The 27,729-nt window shown below is 41.3% G+C and overlaps 1 protein-coding gene across 1 annotated transcript; it reads right to left on the reverse strand.

The window, feature by feature from the left end:
* Positions 1–5,695: 5,695 nt before the first annotated feature.
* kcnk10a (potassium channel, subfamily K, member 10a) lies at positions 5,696–27,624 on the reverse strand. Its single transcript, XM_018735144.2, has 7 exons — positions 26,880–27,624; positions 22,575–22,975; positions 13,245–13,362; positions 10,200–10,360; positions 8,596–8,788; positions 7,778–7,920; positions 5,696–7,403 (listed from the first exon to the last, which is right to left on the reverse strand). The coding sequence occupies exons 1-7, from the start codon at positions 26,932–26,934 to the stop codon at positions 6,771–6,773; spliced, it is 1,704 nt and encodes a 567-aa protein (XP_018590660.1). The 5' UTR covers positions 26,935–27,624; the 3' UTR covers positions 5,696–6,770.
* Positions 27,625–27,729: the final 105 nt, after the last annotated feature.

The following is a 27,729-nucleotide window of genomic DNA, read 5'->3' on the forward strand; positions in this document are numbered from 1 at the left end:
TTGTGCTTTTCCTGCAAAAGTGTTACCAACTACCTCCTCTTCTCGTCTCTGTGCATTGATTTCCTGTAGCTGCCCAGATGTACAGTGGTTCATATAGTGGAAAATAACAAACTAACTGTACTTTAGAATCATGTGCCAGCATCTAAGTCTCTCTTTCTGCTAATGTAATACATACATTGTGTTTTCTTTGAGATGTATGTTGCATTGGAGAAAAGTGTCTGGTAAATAAATAAAAAAAAAAAAAAATAAATAAATGTTAATGTAAATGTAGGTCCGTGTCACCATCGGAGGTGACAGTACACAAGGCATTTTATTTGCCAGTCGAAACAAAAGTTTTGATCAATTTTTCACACCGCACAAATGGCAGTTGCAAGTATTATATTCTGTAATAAATTTAGAAGGCTGATGAGTTACTAATGGCTTTGACAAGAAATGAATTAATTAGCAAGTGCTTTCTTCGCACAATCACACATCAGCCGAGCCTCAGGAAAGAAACTACTGTCATGTTGATTATGGTTAATTGGTTATGGTCAGTGAGAGTTGAGAGTCTACACTCATGTTCAGGCACTTTGAAGTGCAGGACTGGAAGGTTTGCAGTTATAAAAAAGAGAGTAAAGGCCATCAGTACGGTCCTAAGCTCATGCATGTAAGCAGTTTGAATCAGCTGCGTGGACAGGGATTTCTTAGCGAAAACTATGGTAAATTCCATTGAAAAACACTGAATTGCCCAGAGGGATGAATATATGTAGAATACATGATATATACCTCTACCACTATCATGAGGATGCAGTGCCACTCTGGGTAAAGCTGGTGCCTGCTGAGCTGCATGGTGGGTGTGTGGTTTGCATGTTTCGCCATTTGTTTGCACCCCCTAGATGTGCATAAAAGATGGTACTGCCAAAGTACTCTAGTTTCACCCTTGCTTCGGACACCACACAAGTAGTCACTATGAGTCAGACTGAAATTAATTTTACCTCCATCCATTCACTGATTACACAGTATGTCAATCTCTCCTAATTTCCAATAGAGGTGAAGGAAGCAAAAATAGTGACTCATGTAATTGTACAAATGTCTAAAATCAATTTGATCCATGATTTTACCTAGAAGAATTCAGTAGAATTGAGATAAAATTGTGAACCCTTCAGAATTATTCAGATTTATGCATTAACAGTTTCACCTGGCCATCTGTAAAAACTACCTGAGCAAACTGCACATTGCCAAAGCTACCAGTCCTGATGGAATCAATCATAACATTTATTCATTTAGCTGATGCTTGTCTCCAAAGCAACTTACAGTGTTAATGCATTTTTTTTTACCTATTCATACATCTGGATATTATTATTATTTTTTTTTTTACTGAAGCACTTTTTTAGGTAAGTACCATGCTCAGCAATACTACAGTTGCAACCTGTAAGGGAATCAAACCTACAAACTTTGAGTTCAAAGGTCCCAGCTCTAAGAACTACAGCAGAAGCTGTCCCAATATGTTCAAGCTGTGCGCTAACCAACCCTATATCATCACACACCTTTTCAACCTATGGCTGGGCCTAAAGAGTGTGACTGCTTTTGAAAGACATCCTGCTTAGTCTTGGTTCCAAAGACAAAGAGAGCCCATGACCAAAATGACTTTCAAATTGCATATTGTGAAGATCCTTGAGAATTTTCTGCTCAGTCACATCAAATGTTTTTGTGTGAGAACATTTGGACATCTTAAAGTTTGCTTATCAGACCCATATTGGTATGATTTGTGCAATCATCTCCATGTTCTACAGGGCTTACTCCCACCCGGAGAAAGTCAGCAACCTTCCTGTCTTTTGATATATTTAGTGCCTTTGGTGCCTTACAGCTTTTCCAGTTGAGGAATAAGCTCATCAAAATGATTGTGGATGCACTTATGGTGTCTTGGATTCTAGACCATTTAACAGACAGACCACAGTGTCAGGATTGAAGACTATGTCTCTTATTCCTATCCTATCCTATCCTATCCTATCCCATCCCATCCTATCCTATCCTATCCTATCCTATTCTGTCCTATCCTATCCTATTCTGTCCTGTGATAGTGATTCTATGAGATCTGATCATCTAAGTCATAATTATAAATAGTGTTATTTAACAGAAAACACACAATATTTCCATAAATTTATTGAACAATTGGTTTATCAAGGTCATTGATGGAGAAAAGTACATGAACCCTTATACTATATTTACAAGTAGTATCTGGTGTAACCTCCTTTATTGGCTATAACCACTATGAAAGGCAATCTGTAGCAGCAGTTTCGGCTCATTCCTCTGTACATAACATAGGCCATATCACACAACAGAATTCTCTTGTGAAGAACAGGAAATCAGAATTGCATGTTTTTTTATACACTAGGGCAGATCAAATCCACACCTGAAGTGATTGGAACTCTTCACTCAGGCTGATACACACACACACTGTCTGAACTGCTTGTCCCAGATGGGGTCGTGGGGAACCGGAGCCTACCCGGCAACACAGGGCGTAAGGCCAGAGGGGGAGGGAACACACCCAGGACGGGACACCAGTCCATCGCAAGGCACCCCAAGCGGGACTTGAACCCCAGACCCACTGGAGAGCAGGACCTGGTCCAACCCACTGCGCCCAGGCTGATGTACCTGACTCCAATTAGCCTCCTTTCAAGGGTAAATGACTCCAATTACTCTCCATCCTACACATTTTCATACTTTTTCCATCAATGACCTAGAATGTTTACACCATTTGTTCAATAAAGATATGGAAATGTAAAATCTGTGTGCTATTTGTTAAATAAGACAGTCTTCATTTACTATTATGATTTTGATGAATGTCAGATCACATTTTCAGAGTCATTCCTGGAGAAATGCAGATAATTCCAAAGGTTCACAAACTTTTTCCTCACAGTAGCTATTTCACTACTACTCAGTCTGCCAGTAAATACTCGCTTGCAAATATGTATTAGCCAGTACAAGAGTAAAGGTTTATTTTGTCTGTAATGCCTGTCAAAAAAGAACTAAAGATCCAGAAAAGTAGGAATCCCTCTTGAGATATTTAGTATTAACATTTAAGTTATTTTAACAAAGTGATACAATCAGTGCAATGTTAAAAAATACATAAATAATCTACTGTTAACTTTCTCTGATATTTTTCAGGCACTCCTCTCCATACCAGATAAATCCATTCCAAATTCATTTGCTTTAACTATTCCATGAGTAAATGTGGAATGACAGGAAATGCTGTTGATGACACTGATGGCAAAGTCCTGGGAAAGCGGCCACTGTTTATGAAGTGATGCTGAAGGTGGCATCCTTACCACAGAGCGTGCTATTAAAGGGCAGCAAACACACACACACACACAGACTTTCACCACTGTAAAATCAATACAACTGTAACAGTAGAGGGATTAAAAAGGCATAATTCAGCCCACATAAACCTCTCTCTCCTGATACTAACAATTTGAATAAGGTCAAACAATTGAATGGAGATAACAAGAGGGAAAGCCAAACCACATACACAGTCGCATTTATTCCAGTTAAGTGACAAATAGAATTGTGTGTTTTGTGATGTTGAGAAGAGCTAGCTGCTGCTAATGTAAGGCTATACAAGTTTAAATTGAGGTTACTTGCTGGAATGGATGTAAAAAAAAAAACTTTTCCAAAGCTACCACATACACTAAGAGATTAATACCTGGTTGATTAAAATGTATACACTTCATACACTGGTATAAAATAGAAATTTCAGATTTTGTGTATGATGTGGGTGTATGTAATACAATTGACAATGACAATATTTAAATCAATGGTGATATTTATTTCGAAAAGGCACTCACTACAGTAAATGTAATGGTCGCACAAGTAATATTGTGTACGAAGTTTGACTGAGCGGGCAGGCTCACAATGGAAGTTTTTTAACATGGCAGTTAAAAAACATTCAGGAAAAGCATTATCTTTTTAAGCATGTTGGGGTACAATCAATACCATTACCATGATAATATATTTGCACAATTGCATGCTTTTATATTCCACGTTTTTGTATTATTTTTGCAGTTTTTGCTTCAATTCTTCAAAGTTATTTTTTATTATTATCATTGTTTCCAGGAAAAAAAAAAAAAAAAAACATTTATCAAGAATTGATTGCTGCATTCACACTTGGCGATTGCTGCACCAGGCGACATCAAGAGAGAGCAAAGATGTGGTTGACACCCATGGCAAGCTAGGGGGCTAACTGGAAAACAGAGAAGTATTCCCATTTAAGGATGGACATCCAACTGAATCCTTTCATGGAGAAAGTGGCAAATGCCAGGACAAGAGTTGAAGATATCTCCGTCTGCACAGAAACTGAGAATCAGTTTTTTTCTGACAGTCTATAACTATGTAGTGGGTTCTGGAACTAAGTCAAAATTGTGAGCAAGGACTTCTCTAGAACAGCGCACAGCTTCGAACAGCAGGATCGGAAACATTTGGCTCATGACCACAACTCGCTTTCTCCTTTGCAGTCCATGTGTGCTTAGGTGGGGGGATGATTAAAAATCACCAAGACCTCCTAATGATTCCTCAAAAAACAGGATTGCACACAAATGTTCAGCACATGAACAATGGCAATAGGTAACACTGAAGTAGCTTTGTCCAAAAGCCATTTGCTGGCTCTAAAAAGTTTAAACGTGAACGTCGCGGAACAGTGGTTACCTTTCTACTGGTTTCCTTCCTTTTGCCCAAAACAGGGGAAGGGAGAGAGTCTTTTCTTGTCACAAGACCGGAGTTACTGAAGCTATTTAAAAGGCTGCTAAGGTGTCTGTGCTGAGCTAAAACAATGCACCATGTAAATTTCATTTCGGCTGCACTGCGGTCTAGCTTCTTCAATCTGGCATCGTGGACTTCATTATATTGTAAAGGTGTTTTTTGTTTTCTTTGTAACATAGAAATGTTGCCTTACTGTTACACTAATTTATTGTTTACCTCACCACACAGACTAGGTAACAAGACAACAGGTTTCTTATACCTGAACACTTAACCTGGTGTTTCACTCTGCAGCTGTTTTCTTTTTAGCCAACGTTTTATGATTTACCTTTCCTAACTATTGGAAGACCATTGCTTTTTTTATACAAAGCCATCCAATGATTGAGAAATGTGTCATATTTTGGATTGATTTCATATATTCCCTGACAGAAAAAAAGCTAACTTTTTCAAAATATGGTGGTTGAACAATCTCAGATATTGAAAAAATTCCTTTACCTCAGGGAATACAGGCAAACTACATTTCAAATTTAATTCAATACTTTTTATGTATAAATGTGTACCATTTAAATGTTTTTGTAACAAAGCTCATTCTATACTGACTACATTAATGCTGCAATTTCATTCAGAAAAAAATAACATTTCATGACTTTTTTTTAACATACCTATCCCTGGGGAATCTTGTAATAATGTGCTAGGAGTAGTGTTGGCAGGGTCATGGAATCTCAGTCTACATTATTTTGTTTCTTGTGTTTTTTTTGGTAAAAAAATTATCGGGAAAACTTTGGCTTTTACTTATTAGAAAAAACTAAACAAAAGAAAAAACCTTTTTGTATATTAACTGTTTTGCAAGGCATCGGTTCAGTAGAACATAACTTAGGGCTCACAGAGCTAAGACAAAACTGGACAGTTGAGTAAAAATAAAAATGTACTTTCAACTCATGGGTTTAAAGGGTTACATGTGGCATCCATCTTCACAGAACAAGTGGCATTTTGTGATTGCAATATGCACAGCTGGTTTAAAAGAGACACTGAAGTGCTCAAATATGAAAACACATAACTACGCCACCACACACACACACACACACACACACACACACACACACACACACACAGATAAACGCGTGCGTGTTCCAGGTAATGCACCAATCACCATCTCTAAAACCCAGGAAAAAGGCTCGTAATGAAGCAAGAGAAAGCCTAATTGCCCACACTTTGGCCAACGGTCCATGCTCTATTCCGTTTAGAATGCTGGAACCCTGATGAAGCTGAACTGAGACTCATCCCCTCTTGACAGTGTGAATGCAGCGCACATTGAACAATTATATTTCAACAACAACAGTAGGACAACAAGCCCTGAGATATCATCTTTGTGATCATGAACTCGAAGCTTTTGAATACACTGTACTCCATAGGACAACATATTTGCTCCAAGACCATGCAGAAACAAAGGATTGTTGTTTTTAAGTTCAAGTTCAGGGTGCTTAAGCATGTTAATCACGGGATAGATCTACGAAGATACTGAATGACAAGAAGTCTTTTGGTTCCGTATTTGCATCCCTTTGTCATGAAAATCGCCTGTTTGCTTTATTCCGCAGCTTTGTTCTCTGTTCCACCCGTTACTCTACAGGACACAATATCAGGATCGATACTGACTCAGTGGAGATTTTGATTATAAAACACGAGTGTAGGTCACAGGCCCATAGGTAACGTCAAACTGATTTGCTACAGCACGTTACTGTTGTGGTACATTTAGCATTCCACTAATTCTTCCTTGCAATCATTTGCTAAAATAAAAACACTGTAGTTTTGATAGTTCTCAAGTACTTCTTTTGTAAGACATTGTGTTGACGTTGTAGCTTCTCACACAGCTAATTCAGATTTCTTTTTTTGGCAAATAAAACCACCATTAGGGCACAGTGAACAGTTAGTAGCATACGGGAGAAGGTGGCCAGTTCCACATCTCTCTATATGAAACGGAACAATTTAAGGCACATGATAAGGTCATTTCAAATATCTTTCATCTAGTCACCGGCCTCCTTTTAAGGGCTTGTCTGTGTCTGCATTTCTTTGTCTTCAAGTTTTCCTTCATCCCCCTTGTCTTTGGTCAGAGTTGGTGGGAACCCATTCTGGAGCTTGGAGCTCTCTGCATACTGGGGCAAATTTGTTAAACTGGTGTTGAACTCCTTCTCGCTAGCCTCCTCCTCTTCCTTCTTCTCCTCACCTGCTAGGGGAGTGCAGCCAAAGGCGTCAAACATTTTGCGAATGTCCTCAGGGATGTTCTTCTTCAGATCTTTGTTTTTGTTGCGCTTGGCTAGCTTGGTAACGGACCCCAGGCGGTTGAAGATGTTGTCCTCGGAGGCAGCCTGCTCACCCTTCTCGAAATGCTCAGCTCGCATGCGCAGGTTGTTCAGCTTCGAGTCAATGCTCTCCTGAGAGGTGGCCTTGAAGCGGTCGGCATCCAGGCTGTTGAAGGCTGCCCGCTTTTCTGGCGAGAGCACATCCAACGACTGGGCCCGTTGGTCCAGGCCCAGCTGGCGGCGCTCCATACTTCGGATGGTGGCTGCCCGCTGCAGCTTGTCGTGCACCTCCACACTCAGCCGCCTCCGAGTCTCGCGGAACTCAGCACGCACATTGGCCTTCCACTCTGCCGCATGGGCCTTGATCTCTCCAACCTGGCCATCGTGAAAGGGGGAGGGACATATGACACCCTTTCATCACACTAGCTTAGCAGCACGTTTCAATGCAGCGCAATTCACCAAATGCTGCACCATCCACACCTCACGCAGCCTGTAACTGAATTACCCGGATTAGTGGAAAAGATCCGGTGCATATGCTACAGGTTCGCTGGAAACAAAAGGCTCATTTTACATCTCTTTTCTGGCATTTGAAAATATTGCTCTAATTCTATTACCCGTGTTGTCTAAACGTAAAGGACTACTGCCACTAAATTAGCTTCTATGTGTTACAGTGTGCACACCACTCCTGCATTATTGTGTCTTATGTTTGTAAGTTTGTGTACATTCACTATAAATGAAAAGCACAGTACCTCCTCCTTTGTCTTCTTGGATAGCACTCTCAGCCAGTCACCAATCATGCTCAGGACTGCAGCAAAATAAGCCAGGCCCACAAGGATCCAAAACCAGACCAGGGGCTTATACCACTTCTTGTATTCAATTTTCCGATCTCCACCTGGTGATAGTGCATAAATGCAGTCATTACCGAATAAGGGTAAAGGAGGATACATTGTTAAAGGTGCTGCATTTTCCTTCACATACCCCTACATTATGTTTTATAGACCTGACCTCCAACTTCTCTACAAGGCATAATTCCATCAGACTAAATCCAAGAAACACAAATGGAAAAACAATCAATAAACTTCATTTACAGTCCGAAACATGAAACCCAAAGTGAAGGAATTCATTCTACAAATACAATAAACAACTAATTTAATTTCACATTAGTATCACTCGTCCTCTGCACATATAACACTCATTGTAGTCTTTTCTACATACAACAGAACTCTGTCATTTGAGCCTAAACTTTCCTCTATGAAGCAGAAACTGTATAAATTAGTCCGGTATAGACCCCAACAACAGGAATTTACTCCATGCACATATGAGAGGCTTGAAATTAAAATTGACAACAAATGTCACTGAGTTGTTTTAAAGCTACTCAATTTGGAACATCCCATGTGCCAATAGGTTTGATTAGGACCTGACGATGAGTCTATTTGACAAATTGAAATTAATTTGAATTTAACTGATATTAAATGAATCTGTCAGCCTTAAGTCGGATGTATTTCTGGATTTTAATAAGGAAAAGCACATTACAGGCAAATACAAGAAATATGCATCAGTACCCGACCTGCCACGTAGTCGCCAATGCCAACGGTTGTCAGGGTGATAACCACAAAGTATATTGCATCCAGTGCTGTCCAGCCTTCAATGTGTTTAAAGATGATGGCAGGGATTGTGACAAAAACGATGCACCCAGCAAGAATGAAGAGGATGGTGGAGATGACCCTAATCTTGGTTTGGCTGATCTGCTTGTGTTTGCGCTGAAACACCAAAAAACAAAAAGAACAGGGAGATGCTGGATTATAAACACAGTGCTATGTGAAATATGGTGGGACACCATATTGCCCACAAGCTCCTGAGATAAAGGACGTCAGACGATGATGCCGCAGTGTCTCTTACCTAAGCACCGAGGCAGGGTGACAGCTGTTGTGTTCACCTATGAAGACCATGACTTTACTACGTGAGTTTCGTGCACACAGCCACATTTTTCTGTCCTTTGCATCTTTCAGAAACCTCATCTGTGTTCTTGCAGATTTTGTATTTTATTGGTTTCCCCCTTTTATTCAAATTTATAAAAAGCACAGGGTGACAACAATATAGAGGTGGAGACGGAAGACCAAGGAATTGTTTTCCCTTTCTTTAAAAATGTTTCTCAAACAAATTCCATAATCAGCACTTATCCAAATATCAAGCTACTTGTCCATTTATAAAATTCACCTGTTGATCAATATACTAGAAATAATTAACTGATAAATTTGCCCAAGGTCACTTAAAATATTAAGTTTGTGTAGATACTGAGCTACTTACAATCATTTACACAGCTGAAAATTTCTAACAGGAGCAATTTAGGGTTTTTGCCTAGCTCAAGCGCACTACAGCAGAAACTGGGATTCAGACCCATGTAGACTATGAAGCAATGTCTGTTACAAGTGCCCTACCTTCTGCTGCCTTATAATAGTAATAATAATGATAATTATTTTGTGGAAGTTTTGGTGAGGCAGCTTCAGCCCTTACATCTTGCCTTCTGCAGCCTCCTAAGCACTGCAAGGAAGCTAGATGGCACTGGGGCATTCAGACAGCCCTCTTCTGCTTTCCCCTGCTATTCAGAATACTGAGTCAGGGATACAATTACCATCTCAATAGCCATTTATACCCTGGGGACAAAAACTATTCAACAAAGACCACATCAAGCATCATTTATGACTTTATTTTCAATAACAATCACACTTGAACCAATATCATAAATACGGTATTATTCTATCCGATTTGTGTTATTTAGGAATGCCCTGCATTTGCCTCTACAATAGTATTCTGTCCCACATAAGTTTAAATGACTTGTCACAGCTTTACATCAAAGCTACTGACATGCTTGTTGCATGACACACAATTGTCTCACATTAATCCATTTAAATTGAACCTTATTAACTTTTCTGCCATATCTATAAAGCTGCAAGCGAGCTCCAGGTACAGTTCCATGTAGAACAAAAAATACTTTAAATTTTATGATGTTTTAATTCCAGCAACCCATTAATGACATTAAAGGAATATACGCAAAGACAAAATCCTTGTGATAAGAATTTAAATTATATCTGGCACATAAAAGAATTTGCATCATATTGCACAATGGGATAAAGCCCACAAACATTGTGGCTTGAAGTGGTCCTTACTCACCCGGAACATCTTCTCTACCTTCGCAATGCTCTTCACAAATATAGTCCCGAGCTGATCGCCAACACCAGCCAAGAGGAACCCAAACAGAGGAATCCCAAATATGGCATAGAGGATACAGAAAATCTTTCCTCCTTCTGTGCTGGGGGCAATGTTTCCATACCCTTTTAAGAAAAAGACAGAAACAATATCAGGGCAGCTGGTAGTGTATTAGTTAGAGCTGCTTCCGTTGAACCGAAGATTGCTGGTTTGAATCTCACTTCCGGCTGTAGTACCTTTGAGCAAGGTACTTACTTTAATATTGCTCCAGTAAAAATTACCCAACTGTACAGATGGGTAAATAATTGTAGGAATCTTGACATTGTTAAAAAAAAAATGTCAGCTAAATGAAAAAAAATGTAATGTCAGTGTAATTGAGCCTAAAGAAACATTTCATCATGTAAGATTCTGTGATAAATGATGCCAGTAACCGAAACTATGCATTAGTTTATTGTTAGCCTTAGTTTGCGTGGCAGGAACAGTACGGGAGAAGTGAATTAGTCTGGTACAGACACTCCTGAACAGGTTAAGATCATATGTTTTGATATAACACCTTCATAAAAACGGCAACCTTATACACTGCAAACTGTCAGTACATTCTCTATGGATTTACTTTTCATTATTTCTCATAAAACTCCTGTGCTGTGCAGCTTTGTTTACATCAACCATGTCTTAAATATTTATGTTGCACAAAAACTGAGACTGCCTTAATTAATTCAAAATGAATTTTTCCTGTAATAGTTTGGTTTCAGTTTTTCACTTGATTCCACCATTTGCCAGTATTTCCAATTTTGAAATCCTGACAGAAAATTAATGTATTATTACTGGTAGTATTCAAAAAGAAGATATTACATTTGGGGATTTTGTGACTGTGGTTGAAGTAGGAGGTTCCCTCGAAGAGTTGTCTTGCTACATACAGTCAGGTGAAAAAGAAAGTACACCCTTTTAAATTCTTTGGTTTTATATGTAAAAGGAAATCATCTGATCCTTACCAGATTCTATAATTCGGTAAATGTTACCTCAAGTGACAATAAAACACATGACAGATTCCATTAAGTAATTATTTACTTAAGGAAAAAGAAGCTATGTGTGATAAACTAAGTACACCCCATGTTTCAGGAGGTTGTAGGATCACCTTTAGCAGCAATAACATGAATCAATCATTTTCTGATGGGTTTATCATCCTCACATCAGTCTGAAGAAATTTCGGCTCACTCTACTTTATAACATTGCTTCATTGGTTGATGTTTGAGGGCAATAATATATTCACAGCTCTCTTAAGGTCTCATGACAACATCTCAGTGGGGTTGAGGTCTGGACTTCCATTTGATTCTTCTCTTTTTCAGCTGTAGATTTGCTGGAGAGTCTGGGATCATAGTTCTGTAGTATGATCTAATGTCAGCAAAGTTTTAGCTGTCAGACACATGACCTCACATTTGACTTTGGAATACCTTGGTATAAACAGGAGTTTATGGTCAACTCGATGACTCAGAGGTGTCCAGGTCTTGAGGTTGCAAAACAAGCGCAAATGATCACCCCTCCACCCCGTGTTTGACAGGTGGTATGAGGTGTTTGTGGTGATATGCTGTGCTTGGTAATTTCCAACCATGGTGTTGTGCATAATAGCCAAAGATCTCCACTTTGGTCTTGTCTGTACAAAGGACATTGCTCCAGAAATCTTGTGCTTTGTTCATATGCAGCTTTGCAAACCTAAGCCATGCTGTCTTGTTTTTTCTGGAAAGAAGGGGCTTTCTCTTGGGTACTCTTCTCTCAGTCTTTTGTTGATTGTAATATCATGAATTTGTAACATTTAAAATGTTAACCGAGGCCTGTAGATCTCTACATGTAGCTATTGGGTTCTTTGAGATTTCTCTGAGCATTATGTGGTCCCACCTTGCGCTGAATTTGCTGGGGTTCCCACTTCTGAAAAGATTGGCAACTGTCTTGAATGTTCTTTACTTGTAAATAATCCTCCTCACTGTAGAATGATGGATTTCAGATTGCTTGGAAATGGCCTTATTACCCTTCCCAGAAGGGTAATACAAGTATTTCTCTGAGTTCATTGTTGATGTCTTTTCTTCCTGGCATGGTGTTACCACACACCTGAATGCTCCAGACTGCCCGGCTGCCACAGATTTTGTTTTTAAAAAAAGTATAGAGGTGGACATACTTTCTAGTGATTAACTATTCAAGGGCATTTGATTAGCAGCAGATTCTTAATTCCTACAGAAGAAGTAAGGGTTTATTTAACTTTTCCCACATAGTTTCTACATTCTGGCTTATTCTTTGTTGAATAAATATTGACATAGTGGAATCTCTCAGGTGTTGTCTGTTATAAGGCTACAACTGTATAATTATATAAGTTGGTGAGGACCAGGTGAATGCCATTTATGCAGCTTGTAGTGTAATGGTTGGCTGCCTTTGGATGCAAAAGTTGTGGGTTTCATTCCCACCTCCAGTACAGTACCCTTGACCAAGGTACTTACAATACAGTCGCTCCAGCAAAATTACTTAACTGTATAAAAACGTAAATAATTATAAGTACTTTACCACTTTAAGTTTCTGGACAGAAAAATGCTAACTAGATGAATAAATGTAAATGTTATGCCCTGATATGTACACCTACTGAATTGAAATAGGGTGCACTTTCTTTTTCACATGAATGTATGTTCAGCTTCGTTCGGCTGTGGATATACAACAATCCTACACCCAGTGATGAAATCAAAAATCACAACACCATAGCTTATTAATCATATTTAGTAGAGGACAGTCACAGTAAAACTAGAGGGGACAGCGAAAACCTCTAAGGGAAGCTTTGGGGCTATAGACAATTTTTGTGACTGCCATTTGGACTGAAATTTAGCACATAAAGATTAGGTGTAACTATTATGATGATGGTCTGTGTGATTTTCATCTGGATGAAAACTTAGCTCATTAAGATTATCTGTCATGACAACTACTTGATGCTGTAACTGACATCTGAACTGAAACCTAGTGCATAAGGGTTACCGATTGTGGTGATCACTGTTCCTGCAAAAAAGAAGGCGCTCCCAAGGTCCCAATGACTGGAGTTGTAGGATGTGTCTCCAATGGGGCTCACACCTGCATTGACCGCATCTATGGAGTGCTTGAACAGAAAAAGAAATTTCAATAAAGTTTAGTGACTTATCAAAACATATCCAAGGCCAGGATCAACCCCAGAATGCTAAAATTGTGAAAACAGGGTGTCAGGCCGGACCAAACATTACCATACAACACTCTTTGGTATACAAATTGACACAAGAAGGGAAGAAATCAAAAATCCCTCTTAGCCAATGCATCTATGATCCTTAATAGTCAACAGTGTGCTGTGATTCAGCACAAGGGCAATTCCAGCTGCAAGATAAAACCTTGTTGTGTAACATATGGCAGCATCCTCTGTGATGACTCAGACTCTCTCTGGGTGAATCATTATTACGGAGTCACCAGGAGGCTGCCAAAGGAGAAGGCAGAGAGCCTGACTTTTAGCCAAGGCCCTGTTGCCAGAGACTAGCTCCTTTCATTTCCCAGCAGGACTTCCCGGGAGCAGATGGAGGTTGCATGTGGAGAGCAGTGAACGATGCTGCCAGACACTAGCCCCTGGATCAGGTGCGTGTCAGCAGGGATGGTGCTTATGGGCCAGGGCAGAGTAACCTCTGATCAACTGGAGGTCGGATAGTTGAGCATCAACTTCACTAACATGGACTCTGAAGATTTCTTTAAACTGCTCAGTTTGAGTGGTAATAGAATTATTATTATAGATTTTACAAAATGAGTTTGAACAATAGGATGTATGCATTTCACCAGCATTTCAAAAAAAAAAAAAAAGATTTTACCAATTCACACTATTTTCAACAGTTTTATCTTAGATTTTCAGTTCACCAAGAAAGACACTTCACATGACCCTCTTCATCAATTTGTTACACTCTCAAGATAAATCCTTCTGCTTTTTCAAGCGAAACAGACGCTTCCATGTACAGTCTGATGGACTGAAAACTAGACCATGATGGCTTCTGTTCCACTAAGCTGCTGGGACATACAATATTTGGTTTCCTAAAAAAAAAAAAAAAAAAAATCTAAGCTTTTTTGAAGCATAAGATTTTTGGTAGAGCACAACATGTTGCTTGGGGGCAAATGAAAGAGGATAAAAAATGTATTGGCAATGTGTTTAAAAGGGTAAGTGATTTAAAGAGCACTTCAACTATGACTCACAAGGCTTTCTGCCCACCATATCACTTATAAAAATTGATGCATTGCTATTCATGAAACACATCTCCTCTTCCTCCCTGTGTTTTTATTATGTTTAGGGAACACTTCATGTAATTTGAATGACTTCCAGTATTGGCCACTGTAACAAGCCTGTAGTTCCATCAGACTGGATGTGACAGGGACTTGAGGTAAAGTGGAGATGCAGACACATTTATTGGTCACTTTGCTGCTATAGAAGATGAGGCTTCCAAAGTATAGACAATAGCACATGAGCGCATGGGTCACAGTTTGGGAAGCAACGTGGTAACACTTGGAGAAAATACTGGAACTCTAGTCTGAGTCACAGGTTCTAGATGTGAGTCTTGGTCAATCAGACGTACTGGGGAGAAAGTTCGAATAAAAAGATCAGCCATGAAGCCATCAAGTGCAGGTGTGCTTTGGGTACCTAACCCTCCCATTGTGCCGCCATGGCCACACTTATACTATCTTCCAAAGCAGACATATCAAGATGAAATGATGAAATGTCAAAAATGACAAGAAATATAAAATGGATACTGAAAGAGATCAAAAAATGACCCCAAGGCAGACTATTTTTAGACTATTTTTGACATGTCATGTGATAGGTAGTCTGTCTAGACATTTTTTAGCTTGTAGTCATCTGACAGTGTGATGTATCACACTCTCCTCTGCATAGATCATTCTGGAGCTAAAGAGTTGTGAATTTCAAGGCAGGAAGTCCTTCAGAGTGCTACTCTCATTGCCATGCAGGCTGTATTTCTTAGCTAAAATCCAAGGAGAAATGCCTGGCTGGGTGCCATCTAGAGATTACAGACCTCAGGGGAGACTTCCATTTCATTTCTCCTTTTTCTAACCTGTAGCGAGCCTGGCAAAGTTTTGAAAAAGTCTCTTAAAGGTCAATCTTTAGAGTATTTCCTTGGCCAGCCTGCTACAGACAAAACATTTACGGACAAAATGACCCATGTTTTTGAGTTCAAAATATATCAGAAAGGTTCTTCACTGTATCTTCTTGACCAGCCACAAAACATTACAAACTGTGGTGAATCAATTTACAGTATCACTCATCCAAGTGTTAAATTTTGTGCTATAGTCCTATTACTGCAGGGAAAGGGGGTGGTATATTCCTCCATCAATGATAATGGTTTACAGAATCTACATTTCCGGGCCACAAAATTCTGTACAGTATCATTCATGTACCCAGTTTTATACTGGCATACATGCATACATGTCCTGGTTATAATAACAATGTGCTGCTGATAAGGTGCTACATAGGAATATACTCAAAGAAAGCTATGGTCATTTCATTTTGATTCAGATGGTTTGTTGTTACTGTCATCAGTGACCAGTACTGTCAAGCATTAAAATGGGTGATGAACAAATGGTTTACAATATGATTCATCCATCCATCGTCAATAATTGCTGGTCCCGAGTGGGAGCCTTCCCGACAACATTGGGCACAAGGCTGGAGGGGTGGGGGTTACACCTTCAATGGAATGCCAGTCCATCGCAAGGTACCAAGCAGGACTCAAACCCCAGACCCATCAAACAGCGAGGCACTGGACAAACCTGCTGTGCTACAATGCCCAATATGAGTCAATCCCATTCATTTTCATGGAGCGTTCTTCTCACACACTGACACAGAGCACTGAACAAAGGATCAGAGGCATAATATAAATAATTAATTGGCTAAACATTAAATTAATAAATACATAATTAGTTGTAAAGCTGTAAATAAGTCAACTGACCACAGAGGAAATAAACAAAAAAACCTCTTAAGTGAAATTTAAGGGAGAAAAACACCTCTGGGGGTCCAAGTGCCAGAGGCTGATCACCCCTCTTGGGCATTTTATATTAAAAAAAAAAAAAGACTTTTACGTGAATGTACAGCTATTTATACCATCATCGGTAAATGCTATCTCTATTATCATTGGCAGAACTAAAAGAAACAGGGTACATAACATTCACTGTGTTCTTACTTTCCTCTCATAAGAACTTCTACTGGTGTCACTGTGAATACCAAAGGTGAGTCTGCAGAATTGACCGCAATGACCAGACTGTTGCTAGATACTGGCTAATGAGGATGCATACCGAGGTGGGATCATAGTGGGCTATGGGTCACACTTCTCTCTGTCACCTTCAACTCCCCGCACGTGCACTCTGCTGTTTGCGGCTCACGCCCCGCTGGTTGATGCACACTGTCCTTCACTTGCCCAACTTCAGCCTCACCTATGGTGCCGCCTACGCCTGATGCGTTGCCATATGTTGGACATCTTTCTGAGTCACTGGGGCTGGCCACCCCCCTGCATGAACACAGATGGGTTTGAGGTAGAAGTGACCTAGCACTACTTTCGACATTTACCCAAAAAGACTGGAAAACTTTCTTTGGATTTCCTTTCATTTGAAGCAGCAGAAAATGGATTAAAATGGTGTATGTTTTAAACAATGCACCAGTAAATATTTGAACTGTAGACCCTACAACCTGATTAACATTTGGGTATACTTCTGAAAAATTCAAGGTTCATTTACACACACAAGAATGGCATGCTATAGGTCGATGGCATTCGACTAGACTTTCAGTATAGCAACAGTTGGACTCCACCACATCTCACTGCAATCTCAGCGTAGGCAGACTGCCCACCCCAGGGCTCTAAGAAATGGTTGCAACTTCCATTACCACACCCTGTCAGTACAGGGGCAGTTTCAATAGCTGCAATAAATGACTGATTTCCCAAGGGAATCCATTTTTTATTGCATTCAAAAGCAAATTATGAGAATTGATTTCTACAATTTACAGTGAGCTGTGCTAATTTTCATAGAAGGTGCTGTTGCCATGACAGTCCTAGAAGCGTCTGTCAAAAAAGTTCATAACGGCTGAGCTGATTGCCTATAAAAGGACAAACATACCTTAATCTATGTTATTTATATCTGAATTAATAATTGTGCTTTGCAGAACATTCTAAAATTTGTTTTGACAAATTTCATTACATTTGTGAATATCATGAGAATAAGTGATGTGGTGAAGCAGCAGCTATCACAGACACACCCACAGTCCTAAACCGCTTTTCCCAAGTGGGGTCGCAGCAAACCGGAGCCTAACCTGGCAACACAGGGCGTAAGGCTGGAGGGGAGGGGACACCACTGTGTCGCAAAGCACCCCAAGCAGGACTTGGACCCCAGCCCCACTTGAGAGCAGTCCCCGGCCAAACTCACTGCACCAGCACACCCCCCAGCAACTATATCAAGGTTATGCTTATAAAGTTTAGATAAATCAAGATACAGATCTCTTTCATGTCAACTTGTTACATCACTGTATCTCTTGTATTATAGATCTTTATGTAGTTATAGAGTTGTGAGAAAAAGTTTGTGAACCGCTGTAATTATCTGGTTTTCTATTGGCTCTTAAGCTGTAGTCTGAACATCGAAGTCATAATAATACAGAAGGTATAATTAAACAAGCAGCACACACATTTTACACTCTCAAATGTTAATAAAACAAGTGGCTTCAACAATCAGGATCACTGGTAAAAAAAAAAAAAACTATATGAACCCCTTTGCACATTAATTAGTAAAACCATTACTAACAACAGCATGGGGGGTGTGGTGGTGCAGTAGACTTGTCTGGGTCCTGCTTTCTGGTGGGTCTGGGGTTCAAGTCCTGCTTGGGGTGCCTTGTGACAGACTGGTGTCCTGTCCTGGGTGTGTCCCCTCCCCTCCAGCTTTACGCCCTGTGTTGCTGGGTTAGGCTCGTGATCCCGCTTGGGGCAAGTGTGTGAGTATGATTATTAACAATAGTCCCGGTTTCTGCTACTGATTTGCTCCTGTGTTTTGGATCATTATCATGCTGTATGACAACTTCTGTTGAGATTTGCATCACAGACAGACACTTAAAATATTCTGCTGTGAAATTTCCTGACACATCTAAGAATTCATTGGTCCCTCAGTCACTGCAAGCCTTGAAGAACCTGAGGCAGCAAAAGAGCCCCACAGCATTGTACTCCCTCCACCATGTTGCACAGCTGGGATGAAGTTTTGTTCAGTATTTTTCTTATAGTAGGCTTATGAACACATATATTATCCAGTGCCTGTAGATACTTGGCTGTTAACAACTGCTTTCTTTGTCTCTTGTTGGAGGATTTTACTGGGTGCCTTTACATTGACTAGAAAGAGTAGCAAAGGTGCTGAGTTTCTTCTATTTGTAAACTCTCTTGGAGAACGTGGATTGATGGAGGTCCAAATCTTTAGAAATCCTTTTGTAACCCTTTGCAGTCTCATGAGCTTCAACTCTTTTTCTGATTTCCTCTGAAATCTCTTATGATCGGTCCATATTGCACAACAGAATTCTGTGGTGAAGAACAGGTAACCAAAACTGACTGTTTTTTATCCTTGAGATTCACACACTTTTTCCATCAATGACCTTGACTGTTTATACCGTTTGTTGAATAAAGACATGGAAATGTAAAATAGGTGTTCCATTTGTTAAGTAAGACTTAGACGGAGATCAGGTCACATTTTCAGAGCCATTAATGCAGAAAATCAGACAATTCCAAAGGGTTCACTAACTTTTTTCTGTAACTGTACATCAGTTGGTTTCACTACTATACAGTCTGTTACCATCAGGGTGGTACTGTTGTCCTCATCTCCCCTGCAATACTGGGTGTTGTATCAAAGTAATTATCTCCTCTAATGCTGCTGGAACAGCAGATGTACATCACTAAATTTAGTATGAGACATGCTACTGCAATACAAAGCCCATTTTCTCCCTGAAATGCAGTTTTCCTCACTTTCTGTACAGCTTCGGCACACTGTAATTATGTGTCTATTAGAAATATCACTCTTCAATTTCTGAGTCTACTTTCAGCAGTATTTTACTGTATCATATTTTATGATACAGTTCAGAAGAATTGCACATAATTGCTGAAAAGACTAGGCAAACAGAGAATAACGATTATTTTACGCCATAACTCATTTTGTCTCATATGTTCCAAATTAAAAAATACAATGCTGCTGTAAAATTGTACGTATTGTATCCCATTTGAGTTTTATAAAATATTTGCATATTTTTCATAAAAAATTTCAGTCTGAGGTGTCTACTGAAAGGTGTTGCCATTTCTTGTAACATTAGCCATGTTTAAATCTTTTGTTGTACTGCGGTATTTTCCACATTCGTTAAATTAATTTGAAAAGACAGTTCAAGTTTAATGACAGCATCTGTTCCATTACTTCAGAGGCAAGAACATTTCATCCTCGCTTGGTGAGACGTATGTTTTAATAGACTCAGTGGTAAGCATGTCTCAGGTGGGCAGCGCATTGTGTGGCCCTTTTACTGTTGTCAGCTGTCTCTTTTAGTTTTACAACATTTTGGTCCAGTTTGCTTGCATTGTGTAGGTGATTCCTTTCTGACCATGTTCCACGGCACCAGGGGTCGATAGCTGGCAGATTCTAAATCCTGGCTGTTGCTCTTTATGTTCACCTGTAAAACCTCAGAGAAAGCAGAAAGACAGTCCACGCTGGCAGAGGATATATAAAACAGATTTAATGAGCTTCTCCACAAAGTACACTGGGCTCAACTACAGCTCTTTGATTAGCTGTTCTTAGCGTAAAAGGCTGTGCTCCTCTGGATTTACTTTAGCTTATTTGTCTTGTTCTGTGCGCAAGTATCCCCCGCTTTTTGAAAGTTCGCTTTACGCCTCTTCACTTTTACGAAAGACCTACGTTAGTACCTGTTTTCACTAACAAAAAGAATTCGGAAGAGGATTTTCGCTTTCACAAAAAAAGGCAAATAGCGAAAATAGTGTTCAGTGTTTGTTTTGCAGCGACACATTATAGAGGCAGCGTGCACAACGAGCAGTAAGAGTGACACCGCCAAACTCCTTCCCCGAGAACTACACCCAGCATCTCAGCATCATGCTGCCACAGCTTTGAACTGTGTCTGTGAGCATCTGTGTTTTATCCCGATTTATTTCATGCATCCGTTAGCAAGATGTGTGCTAAAGTATCAGAAAAGCCTAAGAGCCTATCATTCCTGCTTTTACTACATATTAGTGCTATTTTAGGTTTTATATGTTATTTCGTATGATTTGGTAGGTTATTTTTTGGGTCTGGGAATGCTGAAAAATTTTTACCATATAAATTAATGGTAATTGTTTCTTCGCTTTATGCCATTTTGGCTTACGAAAGGTTTCATAGGAACACTTTACTTTTGGAAAGGGAGGGAAACCTGTATTTATTTTTCTATTGTACTTCTGAGAGCAATTTTGGATGGCACGGTAACACAGCGAGTAGTGCTGATGTCTCATAGCACCTGGCAACTTTGATCCTTGCTCAGTCTGTGTGAAGTTTGCATGTTCTCCCTGTGTCTGTGTGGGTTTTCTCCCACAGTCCAAAGACATGTTGGTCAGGTTCCCCCATAGTGTGTGAGTGACAGAGAGAGTGTGTTCCACTGATGTCTGGATGAGTGACCCTTTGTAAAGTAGTGTATCCGACAGCGTAACTCACCTTGGTGAATAAGGTGTGTGGGCTGATAACACTACATAGTATACATTGGAAGTTGCTTTGGAGAAAAGCGTCTGCTAACTACACACACACACATACATTTTCAGAACCGCTTGCCCCGTACGGGGTCACGGGGAACCGGAGCCTATCCGGCAACACAGGGCGTAAGGCCGGAGGGGGAAGGGGACACACCCAGGATGGGACGCCAGTCCCTCACAAGGCACCCCAAGCAGGACTCGAACCCCAGACCCACCGGAGAGCAGGACTGCGGTCCAACCCACTGCGCCACCGCACCCCCCCGTCTGCTAACTAAATAAATGTAAATGTAATTCTTTCAGAGGGGGCGTGGTGGCGCAGCGGGTTGGACAACAGTCCTGCTCTCTGGTGGGTCTGGGGTTCGAGTCCCGCTTGGGGTGCCTTGCGACGGACTGGCGTCCCGTCCTGGGTGTGTCCCCCTTCGGCCTTACGCCCTGTGTTACCGGGTAGGCTCCGGTTCCCCGTGACCCTGTATGGGACAAGCGGTTCTGAAAATGTGTGTGTGTGTGTGTGTGTGTGTGTGTGTGTGTGTGTGTGTGTGTGTGTGTGTGTGTGTAATTCTTTCACTGAAATAGCCTAAAAACAAGCAGTAGACACCTGATCTAAGTAAAACCTGAGTGAGCCAAAGTATGTCAAGTCAAAGCAGGTAGGAAAGTTACAGAAAGTGAGGGTAAGATGGTGCTCAGTAGCTCAACTGTATCAAACACTAGTTGTGTACAATTGCCAAGCCTTCACATATGACCAGAGCATAGCAAATGTGTGAACTAAGGAAAAGCACTTAAGAATACCTCAGTCTTACAGTTTATAGGAAAAATGATGTGCAGCCACTGTCTGTGAGTTTTCACCACCTCCCAGCAACCTACTGATCAGATAATCTACTCTTATCATCTGTACTGAAATCAGACTTTAAGTAATCAAAGTCAACCAAATATTGGGATACAACAAAAGCCTCCAAGATACAACAAAAATCACTTCAGCTTCCGTAGGACCAGGATAAATGTTGCCGCTACATAATGGTGTTTTATTTGTTACGTCCTACAGATGAGCTTCTGGAAAAGACTCTGCCTATTGACTCTGAACTTTGGCACAGCTGGCCCCTTCACCAGCTTATTTTAGCATCACTGCTTTGTTCGGCGGGGGAAATCAATACACCAGCTTAATTATTCACAGTGTGTTGACTTGACTTGCTTGGGCTGGCCCTGAAGTACTTTTTCTTAATGTAAGTGTAAGAGGCCATCTGTTCCCTGCTGGGGCCGTACTGCTGTACCCCTCTAAAGCACTCCTTATCACACCAGCGTCCCCATAGGGCTCGGTTTCATAACATGTCTGCAGCTCACATCCCCATCAGCAAAACAAGTGTCATTACAAGTCTGCGCTACAACACTGATGCTGGAATTTTGCTCTGACCACTGCATTCATTTTTGATTTGCATTTCAAAAAATGGTTCTACTCAATAGCCTGCTCATTATGCTTGACTTCACTTTCCAGGATGACTCTCATTGTGTGTGTATTTTTATTATCTAAGATGTTGCTCGGGCAACCGCTCATTTGCCATCATTGACATACCTTGATGAGTGCCTCCAGCTCATCTCTCGTCACACAGGGGTGTTTCTGCAAGAACACAGCCTTCTCCTGTGTGATGGTGTCCTTTTGGTTGCTCTCGAAGGGTTGCTCTAGGGCCCGGAACACAAGGCCACCCACCACAAGGTAGGCTACCACCACAACGAAGATAGCTAGCACCGTCTTCCATTTCATGACAGTGTGGATTGTTGACGCACCATTATCCATGCTGGCCACCATGGCTGCCCCCCGTGAGCACACTGACAGCCTAGGCAGGGGGCAGTGACCGTTGGGCTTGATCTCGCAGCCCATTGGGTTCTGCATGGTGGCCACGCTGGCCTGGACCAGGCTGGATTGCAGCATCCCTGGCTGAATCTTCTTCGGTGTCATGTTGGTTTGAACTGGAACTGGGTAGAGCAAGAGAAGGACATTTAATATTTTCAAACTCATTCAGCAGTAACAAAGTCGGTAGCAAGCCAGTGAGTCTGCAGTCTACAAAGGTGTGAACCATATGAGAACCACAAAATATTTTCTTTCTAACAGTCATGTTTTGGTGCAGCAGTGAAAATCTTAAGAAAATGCATAATGGACCGGTTTTTAATAAATTGCAATATTGACAAGTGTTCTAGTTTTTAATCTACAGCTCTATAACACCAGCACCCTAATTGGCTGTATACTAGCACAGAGAAAGCTGGAAGGCTCTCGCCAGTGAGCGATAGGTCAAGGCTATTTGCACCCTCAGATACTTTAATACTTTTTAAACAAATCACTGCATGCTTTGCCCTGTGTTTATTTTTAGAGAAAATGCAAGACCAAGGTGGGATAATAATTAGGGGACCTCCTGCAGAAGAGGGCTGTAAGAGCTATAATGAGCAATCTGCAAAGGGCCCACAGGGGAGCGATGTGGTGCAGGGGGCGGAGCCAATCGATTTGCTCTGAGAATATCGGTGCATTTGTTGCCCTTATCCTTATGAACATGTTCTCAGTCTCCCTCACACAAACATGCTTAGGATGAATAAGAAATCTTCAAAGTTTGCAGTGCTGCCTCTAAGACTCTGGCATCTCTCTGGCTTTGTCCAATATGATGTAGGTGAAAACTGCAGGGTCTTTGAGTGTCCACTGAAATATTATGAATCTGCATCATCTAATGTATCACTGGCTTATATAAATACATTATGAAAATGTGAAGTGATGTACTTCAGAGGCAAACCATTCAAGTCTTATTACATTATGAGCAGAACACTACTCATTGTATTCAGTTCCTTTTTAACCTTTCAACAGCGAATACATTGTTCTGGCAAAAATTCCAGAAAAACCAGATTCATTAAAAGTAACACAATTTAAATATGTTACACATTTAACTAGGAAAAATGTTTAGCCAAAAAGACATCACTTGCAAATTCCTCCTGAGTTTAAGTGATAATACAGGGATGCTTTACAGCAATCAGCTTTCCTCGGTCTGCAGGCACACTGGACAGTAGGAAATATATTTAGCAAAAAAGCAACAGTAAAGAAATATGCTCCAGCTAAGAATGGTGTCTTAAACTAAGTAGAACAGGTATAAAAATACCACTGCATAATTAACTCAAATGCAAACAAAAACAAAACAATGTGACATAAAAAGAATGTTCTTTTGCTAAACAAAATGTCATATGAAATAACCAGGGAAAACGTGTGACTACATATATTGGCACATAATCTGTCATTTCATAAAAATTCTCCATATGTACACAAGTCATCTGAAATATCTCCCCATATAATTTTCATAGTTCTGGTTAATAGAATAGATGAGAAATTGTAAGATTATGAAAACACTAAAACTTAATAGCTTCATAAATTATAACTATTGAAAAATGAAGAATTTTGTGGTAAATGCATCTTGATTAAGAAGTCAAGAACAACATAATATAAATTTCACATCTACAGTACTAATCACCACAGTGGTCACTAAGCGGTCTGGGAAACTTAGAACTCTAAGCAAAAAACCTTAACAGTGGCTTCTTTCCCTTTACCAGCTCATTAAAGTTACTTGTGATAAACAAATAAAAATATAGGTATGCAGTTATCATAACAGTAGACCATTCTACCTAGCTGCAACATCTGCACTGTGCAAACATCCTATTTGTAATAACAGACATTAACACTCCATTCTTAATGCTGCATCCAGCAGTTTAGATACAGGTGTATATATCAAACCTGGGGAGAGACCTTCAATATTTTGGCATCAAGACCTTAAAAAAATTCAACTGATCGGCTCTACAATAGTCAGGCTATCTTTGTCTCAACCAGTCCCTCAGTATCATACAATTTACATCTTACCTTTAGCTTGATGCTTTCATTTAGGAGATTTTTTATTGAGTGTTTAGTTCAAATTAGATCCAGTAATATACATGTATCTTCATCACTCTTAGCTTTTCAAAGCACAGCCATACATTACAGTCTCTACAGAGACAGAGATCACAGTTGCCCTATTATTGTCATTGCAAAAAATAGAAAAAAGTTTCCATAATGGAGAAAAGTGCAGAGATGAAATGCAGCTTAGAGCAGGAGTCTTAAATTCATTGCACCAAGGACACTGCGTCTCCAGCCACGGTGGATAGGTGATTGTAATGCTGCGATCCCCATCTCATTCGCCATGCTCCTGCATGTAAGAGGATGATCAATAGCATCCATTCCACGGGGAGGCTGAGACTGCCGCTAGACCATGCTGCCATTCACAGGACATCTGCACAAGCGAAATGTGCCCTCTGTTTAACCTGAGCAGTGGCACAAAACCAAGCCACAAGTGTGTTCTCTTCTTATTTATTAAGTCCCTGATTTGCGTATGTGGCATCCAGAAAGCAAAACACTCCTTAAATCCTTATTCCATTATTCACTGGAAGAGATTTTTGTTGTCACGTTGACAGCTAAACACCAGTCTTCCCCAGATTTAAAAAGCTTTTTTTTTTTTCAAGAAGCATCATAACTCTACAGGAGTTCACTGCCTGAAAAGATGAGATCACCACCTATGGTCAAGAGATCAGTATTTATACTTTGCCTCAATTACTACTATACAGAGGGAATGATGTGTAAACCAGTTTGCTTTGAGGTCATACATTTCCTGGTACGAAAGAAATTATGCCGTATTTTCATATGCTAATCAGATCTGAAGAATCATCTCTTTTTTCTCACTTCAATTTATGAAATGTAAGAAAAAAACATTTTATCAGGCATCTAACCAATCGGAAGCATGGGGTGCAACCAATCAGTTTTGCACAAGCAATCAATGCAGCGAAACAACTGCAATCATTTGTTGCTCGCGCACTTGTAAGGTCGCTCGAAGCGACACAAACGCCCGTGGATCGCCTCGCTCTACCCGAGGTGCGGAGCGGCCACGTGACGGCGCGTGCGGACGCGCTCAAGGAGGTGCGCTTCCATGCGGCGCAGCCAGGATCCACCCTGCGCTCGGGCTGCGACCCGATGAAGTAACGTCACCCCACACACAATTGGTAATGAATTACTCTCACCGCTGCAGCTCGAAGAGAAAATGCATGTTTCAAATCTAAAAACGGTCATTTTAATACAGCAAAAGGAAACACGACCACGTGCATCCACATGTAAACAGAGTAAAGCGAAATATGCGGCAACTAGGTAGGTGCACTAAGGAAATCTCGAGATACGTACACTGTTCTCTCAATAGTATAGTATTGTGCGTATGCATTAGTTACAGTACAGGCATGGCAACAAATGGGTGGAATATTGTATTCCTTTATTTGACGCCCATTGTCTCCGTGGACACAAAGGAGCACCTCGAACCAATGGAAGGGGAGGAGGGGGAGCGCGCGCGCGCTTAAGTCGTGCCTGGAGGGAGACGATGAGAATGTAAATGAAGGGGGTAGCGCGCGCGCAGCCTCGTCGCGTCGCGCGGAGAAAGGGAGCCTCCGCGAAGCTCTGTCCTTCGCAGGGACACGGCTGTGTCCAAAATGCCGTGGTCCGAGGAAGGACCTTCTGCTCAGGGAAAGGCAGCGGCTCCCCAGCATCATCGCAGCAAGCAGACAATAAACAACACGTCAGTTCGTCCTGTTTCAGGCAGCACGCGCCCCACTGTGCGTGTGCGCTCGAGCACCGGCGGCTTTTAATTACGGCCAAGCTGCGCGTAACCGCCTGCTTTTGCGCAAGGCTTCGGACCGTTTCGCTCGCATAAACTTGTTGGTGGCCCAAGTTTAAACACAAAACACTGCAGGAGCGGGGCGGCCACAGAATGCACTGCACAGCCACAGCACAGTGACACAGTGTGATCTCCGAATAAACTTATTAAAAAGCCGCACAAACCTGGCGGAGGGTTCAAGTTCCCAGGTTTCCTTGGGGTCTCCGTTGGAAATTTCATCTCGACGGCTCGATTTGAAACGAAGAAGAGAATTGTGCGCCCGCTGAATCGGCGTGTGTCCGCTGCTGCGTCAAGCGACGTCCTCCTCGGAGCTCCTTTGTGTCGAGCGGCTGCGGGGCTGCAGGGGCTGCAGGGGCTGCCAGGAGCCCGACGACGTGTGCTCTGCGGCTCTGCGCGTGGAGTGCGGCGCGTGCCCGGCCGCCCGGATGCCCACGAGCCTCGGGAACAGCGCTGCCCAACCCGCGCGCGTCTGCTCACTGCAGCCTCTTCCCCTGCTGTAACTTACAAACAAAGGAATATTCCGGCGCATCCCATGCAGAGCTCCCCCCAGGCAAGGATGGGACGCGTGAGCCCCGCGCCAACGTGTCGTTCGCCGCAGTAGAGCGCTGAGGATCGTTACACAACCGAGGTGCTTGTCACTGTACACCTCGCAGCTCGTCGTCCTCGTCGCAAGGACCTCCAGCAGCAGCCGCCTATTGTTAGAAGGCACCGACAGTCATCCGCGTCGCACCTCGATGCGATGGCTTCCAGCGCCAACATTTATTTACCTCCAAGGTGAAATCAAGCCAGAGCTCGCTGTTAGGCGGGGTGGCTGAACCCACGAGCCACTGGCCCCTTCCACTTGGTAAAGGCAGCGCACGAGACAAAAGTGATCCATCACACCACACCTACCGCTGCGCACACCATTACATCATCTCACAGGCTGCTCAGTTATACCATGGTACAATATATGGCACATATACCAATACCTATTGACGTGTAATAACAATAGTAATAACAGTAATAATTTACAGA

Source organism: Scleropages formosus, chromosome 1 (assembly GCF_900964775.1).
Source record: "Scleropages formosus chromosome 1, fSclFor1.1, whole genome shotgun sequence".
Taxonomy (NCBI): Eukaryota; Metazoa; Chordata; class Actinopteri; order Osteoglossiformes; family Osteoglossidae; genus Scleropages; species Scleropages formosus.

Bases quoted from the DNA above. Each gene is read 5' to 3' on its own strand.
- kcnk10a (XM_018735144.2), bottom strand. From the start codon at position 26,934: ATGAAATTTCCAACGGAGACCCCAAGGAAACCTGGGAACTTGAACCCT. The intron at 13,363-22,574 runs GTATGTCAATGA...TTTCTGTTCAAG, and splicing joins AGCTGGAGGCACTCATCAAG to CACTCCATAGATGCGGTCAA. The intron at 10,361-13,244 runs GTAACCCTTATG...TTTTCTTAAAAG, and splicing joins AACAGTGATCACCACAATCG to GGTATGGAAACATTGCCCCC.